We start from the raw sequence: 7,687 nt of genomic DNA, 5'->3' as shown, positions 1-7,687 counted from the left end.
CAGGGGCAGATTCTGCATTGAGCGTCTGCCCCTGGTGCGTCAGTGCACGTTATAACGACTGGTTTACCTGTCATTTGGTCGCTTAGGCTTTTATATATATAGACTAGAGGCCCAATGCACGAAATTCGTGCAAGAGTAGGCCTTCCTTCCCCTGGCTGCTGGCACCAGCTTCCCTCTGGCACCCGGGATCCGGGCTTCCCTCCAGCCACCGGCAGGCACCCGGGTCCCAGGCTTCCCTCGCAGCCCGGCTTCGTCTGGAAGGTCCGGAAGGACGTCTGGTCTAATTAGCATATTACACTTATATTATTATAGATGAGAAATCTGATGTCAATCTCTTTCCTTTGTAGGTAACATGTTTCCTTCTGATTCTGGAAGCTTGTAGGATTTTAAAAAATTTTTATCCTTGAGGTTGTGATTTATCAAGATGTGAGGTTTCCTACCCCTGCTCCCCCCCCTCTTTTTTTTTACACCATTCCCCTTTGATCTACAAACACAAGTCTTTCTTCAGTTAAAGGGCACTTTCTTTAATTTAAAAATATTTTCTATTTACTAATTTTTGTAAGATAAATACTATATATCCTGGGTATGGTTTTATGGTTTTTTAAAATCATTTTTCTTATATTTCCAATGTCTTTTAAAAAGTGTTTTATATTTTGCCCTTCTCTTAGACCTCTCAGATCTTCAGCAATGCCCAGTGTACTCTTTAGTCCTATATAGAATATTTACTTTCAGCAGTTATAATTATTATTAATTCTAAGGATTTTCCTGGTCTAATTTTTCACAGTAGCCTTTTGTTATTATGGTTAGTGGATCAATTCCCACCAAGAATCTCCAGAAATACTGAGAATAACTTACCCTTCTGCTTCCTATATTATTTACATTCTCCAGGATCAATGGTTCTGTTTGTTCATCTTGGCCCTTCTTGTCTTTCATTCAGTTGGTTTTCCTAAAATATCTGGATTTCTTTTCATATTAATAGAGAGAGAAACTAGTTTCTTCAGCATTTTGTGGAGAATCTTTAAAACAGGCTCCACCCTTGAGTTAGAGGCCTGTTCATAGTGATTTGTGGTTCTCTCTAATCTCTCAGCCTGTTGCTAAGACCATTCCCTGAACAAGCTGAGTCTTACTTTCAGAGAATCTCTCGGGTTTCATTGGGATGAATATTTCACAATGGTTGCAGGCCTCTCATGTCTATTTTGGGTTGTTCCTTTCCTCTGCAATAATTCACTAACACAACTCATATATTTAAGAATTATACAAATATAACTTATTTATGTTACTTAGGCAAAGAAGTAACATTAGAAAAAGACTTGCATTTTCAGAAACAAAACTTTATAGATTTCATATTCCTACACTGATTGAGAAATGTAGCTCACAGATAGGGAAATATAATATTAGGTAATTTTATACAGTCTCATCTAAATTTTCATTTCTTTACCTCAATTTTCCTAAGTAAAGATTAGGTATTTTAATTCTATTTTGTAAGAGAAGAGAAGTTATACATCTAGTTGGAAATAAATATGCCATATAAGAACATATTTTCACTTTATTTCTATAATACTAGATATAGGTAGATAATTAAGTTAATTTAGGGGTAAGCTGGGGAGGGAAGAGAATATAATAAGTTGAAAATACTGTCTAAAAGAAAATCTACATAAGAATTAAAATAAAGTACCACAGCACTCTGTATACTCCCTCAATTAGTTATTACACTGTCTTTCTACTAAAATACCAGTAACAGAAACTGATTCTATAAAATATAAATTTATCAAGATATTCAATCCCCCTCTGATAATAGTGGTATCACTACAAAAATTTTGATGTCACTAAAGGAAACTGACAAAATCACCCAGTCTTAGCTATTCCATCATAAATATAGATATTACATGGAGGTCCTTTTAACCATGACTAGATAAAACATTTTTTTCTGCAGGCAGGATGATATAGCTAAGGCCGAACTCATTTAAATGTATGCATATATAATTAATATTTTTAATTCAAATCTCTTTATTTAAGGGTTCTGCCCAATGTACCCTTTATAGAGTTTTAGTTTTAAATATTCAGCAATATCTCAACTATTATAATTATGTGACAGACTCACTTTAAGTTGCTAGGCACCAGTAGAAATTCAATTTTTAAGGAAAACCATCAAGCTAACATACTTAAATGAAAAACCGATTAGTTTTGGTATTTGCAATAAACAGTTTTACATATTTTGGGCAAATACACTTGAAATTTCTTGACTACTATATTTATATTAATTTCAAAGAGAGATATTTGGCAGACTATTATTTTATGTAACATACAAAATGTAAAGATATATATTAATTTGCAGACATCCAAAAAACATCTTAGATGCAACCACAATCTTCTATTTATTTTTCTGATATATAAGCATGTAAAAAATATAGAACTATATAATTTTTATACTGATAAAGGGTGAATGTTTACAATATATGGTAATTTAGGTATTCATTAACTTTTTTCCCTTTTTATCCACTTAGCAAAATTTGACATAGACATTTCTCTTTAAAAAACACTCCACCTAGAATTAAAAATTCTTAAGCTTTGGAACTAGGTTGATATAATTAATACACATAAAACACATGATACAATCTGATTTAAAAGTATTGACTTTCAAAAAAAGTTAAATGTAGAGGTTTTATTTAAGATTCAGGTTTGTTTAAGATATTTAGAAAAAAGTGTACCATAAATCACAAAGCAGAAGGGAAAAAGTAGAGAATGCAAAACACTATAATGGAATTTCTTTTAATTGGTCATTAAATAAAAGAATATCTCATTGTCTATCCATGCTGTATGCCACCTCTCTGCACATCATAGACACCTAACTGCCTTTTCATTTCTTCTAAGTACTGATACCACAGGGATATGTGAAAAATAAAAGTGATAAGTACCAAACATGGTGCTTGTTGCTACTCAACAAGTTGAGAAATAGACTTAATCAAATTAGTTGTTTACAGCACTGGTTAAATTAAATAAGGTTATTGGGTTATAAATGGATTATAATTTTTCATAATAGGCCTAATCTGTTATCTAACATAGACACTGGAATTGATTTTAAAATGCCATTTGGAAAGCAAGAAGATAAAATATTTTTTACATGTTAAATGGAGTAATCTTGAATTTTAGGTATACACTAGTACACAAACTCCTTTCCCTATAAAATGCTCTATCAAGTTTAAATTTCTAATGATCAATTATGATATAGATATTAATCCTCTAAAAACACCCTATGTAACTTCTTCCTGTAGTTTTTATACTTCTAAGGTTAAATGGTTTGCTTTAAAACTTTTTAAGGTGATGATTCTTCTTCCTTATGGATAAATTGTTAACATCACATAATCATTTAGTAAAAATGTATAGTATATTTTGGTTTAAATAACTGGTTTTTGGAGCTCTTGAATTATTAAATGTTATAGTCCCATATATGCATGCATCAACACTTGAATTTCACAATTTCTGAAATATAAAACTGAGGAAGTGAATTTAATAAATTATGACAATATATTTAAAATAGTTACAATTTACTGTTTTAACATTAAGAAAATAAGGCTTCAAAATATTGGTCATTTTGTGTATTTTTTGACACACAGATGCTCTCAGTAAGCACCAGTTTCCTAATCTATTTTATGTCAGTCTCTAAAAGTAGCTTGTCTGTTTATTATGATGGAGCATTTGAGCATTTCCTAGGTTAAGTTTAAGTATGCAAGTAAGGGAAGTTTATAGCAGCTGCTTAATAAATAAGGCCAGATTATTAGCAGTCAAAGTAAGATAAGAAAAAGGTTAATAATCCTGACAATGACTGGCATTTTCAACATTGTACACTGAGAGCTCTGTTTAAGTAATAAAATCAGTGTCTGCAAACTTTAACAGAATCTCTACTCTGGCAATTAATGAATGTTGAAAGTATGGGCAGGGACACTACGTGACACAGAGTTACCCTCATCTCTACTACCATAATTATGCTTTATGAGCACAATCTCTGAATAACTGAATTCTCAGCACAATAGCAAGAAGTAATTGTCTGTAGCAAATACTATTATTAAATGGAATTCCTGTATAGGAATGTAATTGAAATGAAACCATGGGAAAAGGGCAGAAGTTAAGGGGGGGAAAGACTAAAGAATTATGCAAATTTAAAAGTGTCACACATTTGTATACAAATAAGCTGTATTAACCAGGACATGTATTCTTGCAACAATAGTGTAAATGTCTGATATGCACAACATAAAACTGCTATGCAGTGTAGTTCATGAACTGAGGCCAGTCTGCATATTGTTTATTACAAATCCATGATGAAATAGGATCTTGTACCAGAAATGGGAATTAATTAGTCACTAGAACACTGAGCTCAGCTAACATTTTTTTTAAATTTTTTTTTTTTAGCATTTTTACCTTTTTGATGAAGAAAGCAGTACATTTACATTCTGGCAAAAGTTCTTTATCATGAGAAACAGCAATAGTTTGTGGAATAGCTACTCTGAGTAGCACCGTCATAAAGCATAGCGCAATGCCTAATGGAATAAACCACACTTAAATGCTACATATATAACACCCTTTATTTACTCCAAATGTATTAACTTCTTTGAAATTCATAGTCTTGACCTTATTCTCTAACTTTGCAACACTTAAAGTGTATCTGTCACATGGATGACATGATATACCAGATGGGTAACAATGCTATCAGACTTTATACACAAACATCTCTGGGCAGTTAAGTTAATTCTCTATTAAATATTAACATATTCTGAATTTAGATTGGATGGTGTTTGATAAAGTTAAGTCTAACAAGGACCTCATGTAAATTAAGCAATAAATTTGGGTATTTTCATCAGTCTTTTTTAGCAACTCCAAAATCTTTGTAAGATACTTACTGATGATTTTTGCATCATTCCTTGAAGGACTTTGATCAAGCAATAATTCAGGCACTTTCACCATGTAGAAAATAAATATTCTGAAAAATCAACAGATAGCTAATGAACACATGAAATAATCAAAATAAATGAAAATCAAAAAAGGTTCTAGAAGGTCGTGTTCCACTCTAATTAAATATGTAAGTTCAAATAAAACAGCTTTCTTCTTCCATGGGAAAAATCTGTTGCAGACCTTCTTTTTAAAAGAAAGCTTTATAACAAGGCTGCTTTCCACAGCTACTGCTTTCTAAAGAGACCAGAATTAGAGTTTGTAGCCACAAAACATGTAAAAATTAACATACCATATAAAATTTCTATTTTTCAAATCGTATTTTCTTGCTTTCTTATGGAAGCCAATGTAATTTCGGCTATCATAATCCTCATTTTACACAACGATGTTCAAGTGACCTTCAGCTTGTCACTGCTAGATGGATTTATAAATTCTTTGAAAGTAGAAATGACAGGGATTAGTAGATAATTATGTTATTATCTGCATTTTAATAGGCTGTATCTCCAGTGCATAAACAATCCCCAACACATAATGGGTGCTCAAAAATAGTCGCTAAATAATTGAGCTGAAGGAAAAGGAGGAAGAGGAGTTTAGGATGACTATCAAGCATATGACATAAGTATAGCTGATTTACATTACCATTGAGAGAAAAAAACAAAACACAAGAGGAGTGTAAATAGAGAACCAAGTACCATTCAGGTACTCTGATTTCTGTGGAAATCTTAAGTGGTAATAGCCAGAGGGGCAGCTAAATATATAGGTTTGAAAGCTCAAGAGAAATGTATGGAATAAAGAGATATTTGGAAGGCTTCACCATATAGATGGCAGTTAGAACTATAAGTGTGGGTGGGAGAATATAAGTGTGGGTGGTAAGAGAAGAGGGTCCAGAAAGTAAAATATTCAGAAAAATCAACACATGGGAGTATGTGAAGGGAATGAGGGGAAAAATGAAGATGAGATTCTAGAAGGAAACTGAGAAGAAACAGTCTGGAAAGCTAAATGAAAGCCAGAGAATTATGTCTCAGAAACCAAGACAGAATTTTAGGAAGAATATGGTTAACACTGTCAAATTCTACAGAGAGACCGAGAAGACAGTTAAGGGATCTGGCAGTTAGATCATCTATACTAATAAAAGGGTAATATGCTAATTAAGACTGTATAGTTGCAGTGGCTGCGAGAGCCGAGGAGGGCCAACAGTGGCAGCAGCATCGGGATGATGGGGGTGGCGCCTTCCCCTGATCAGCCCGGTTGCCTACCGCAAAGGGAGGTCAGACTGTGGCTTAGGCCCGCTCCCCAGCCCTCAGTAGGACATCCCCTGAGGGCTCCCGAACTGTGCACGAATTTTCATGCACCGGGCCTCTAGTGTTAGTAATAATGTTAATAAACATAGATTCAATAGAGTGTACTACAATGCACTTTAAGAAGATTCACTGTGAAGGGAAGGGCATAAGGGGTTAAATAAACAGGGATGCAGGGTAAGGGAAGATTCTGCTGAGTTGTATATTTATGTATACAAAAATATTATCACATGATTGCATTCAGCTCCCTTCCTTCCACCCAAATTACCCCCTTCTCTGCCACTCACCACCCCTCACCTGACACATGCCTTATTAGCAGCCTGATATACATGCTTCTGGATTTTCTCCATGCTTATAAAATTTTGCACAAATATATGTACATATATGAACATATATATTGCTTTTTAAAACATTGTTCATTTTACAAAATTAGATATTATAATTATTCATCTTAATTTTTTAAGTCAATTTCTTATGAAAATCCTTCCAAGTAACTGGTATAGCATTAAGATATATTTTTTCATAGTTGTACAATAACCCATGGTGTGGCTATATACATCAATTTATACAACCAATGCCCTATCTGACTATATATTTATGCTTTTACTAGTCAAAACAGCGCTATAATAAACACTGGATATTCCCAGAAGTGACTGATAGTTCAAAGTGCATAAGTATCTTTAAAAATGTTTTATAATAAACTTCGAACTCAACATAGTAGACAGAATGTTATGTTATACTGAACCCCGAGGTACCCATTACTCAGCTCCAATAGGCATCAATCTTTGGCCAATCCATACCCTCTATTCATCCTACTGCTATATCATTTTGAAGCATATCCCCATTCAAGTTATTTTATCTAGAAATATTTCAACATGTATCTTCAAAAGATAAGAGCTCTTGTATTTCACCAGCTGTTGTCAGACTGTTTTTCAAGACAGTAACAATTCACACATACCTCCCTTTACCCTTTTCTCCTATTAGGTAACCAAGTTTATAAGTTGTTGGTTTATTCTTCCATTATTTTTTTTAAATTTTTCAATTACAGCTTACATTCAATATTATTTTATACTAGTAGCTCTGTGCACGAATCCGTGCACCAGTAGGTCGCTGCCGTCCTCCTGTAGCGCCCCCCGCACCCCCTTATAGCTTGTTGCCCTGCCCTCTCCTGTAGCTCTCTGCCTCCTGCTTGCTTGCTGCCCTGCCCCGTCCTGTAGCTCTCTGCCATCCACTTGTAGCCAGTAGGTCGCTGCTGCCCTCTTGTAGCTCTCCGCCCGCTGCCCCACCCTCCTGTAGCCCCCCCCGCTGCCCCCCCGTGGATACTGGTTCCTTTGCCCGGAACATTTTGTAAGTATATCATTGTCTAACCACTGTGCTCCCCACCTGAAACTAATCCTATATAATAAGAGAGGAATATACTAATTAGCCATTATGCCCTGAGGTGA

At 34.3% G+C, this 7,687-nt stretch overlaps 1 protein-coding gene across 9 annotated transcripts in view; it reads right to left on the bottom strand.

Moving 5' to 3' along the window:
• ANKRD12 (ankyrin repeat domain 12) overlaps window positions 1–7,687 on the bottom strand; it is a 79,422-nt gene that overhangs the window by 28,012 nt on the left and 43,723 nt on the right. Inside the window, exon 2 of one of the 9 annotated variants that reach the window (XM_014456309.2) lies at window positions 4,896–4,975. The exons of the other annotated variants lie outside the window; for them this stretch is intronic. Coding sequence (XP_014311795.1) covers window positions 4,896–4,959 — 64 coding nt within the window. The 5' untranslated portion in view covers window positions 4,960–4,975. The remainder of the gene's footprint in view (window positions 1–4,895; window positions 4,976–7,687) is intronic. 9 annotated transcript variants of the gene reach the window in all.

This window comes from Myotis lucifugus, unplaced genomic scaffold (assembly GCF_000147115.1).
Source record: "Myotis lucifugus unplaced genomic scaffold, Myoluc2.0 scaffold_58, whole genome shotgun sequence".
Classification (NCBI taxonomy): domain Eukaryota; kingdom Metazoa; phylum Chordata; class Mammalia; order Chiroptera; family Vespertilionidae; genus Myotis; species Myotis lucifugus.
Note: the sequence above shows the minus strand (reverse complement) of the source record. Positions and strands in the feature narration are given on the sequence as shown.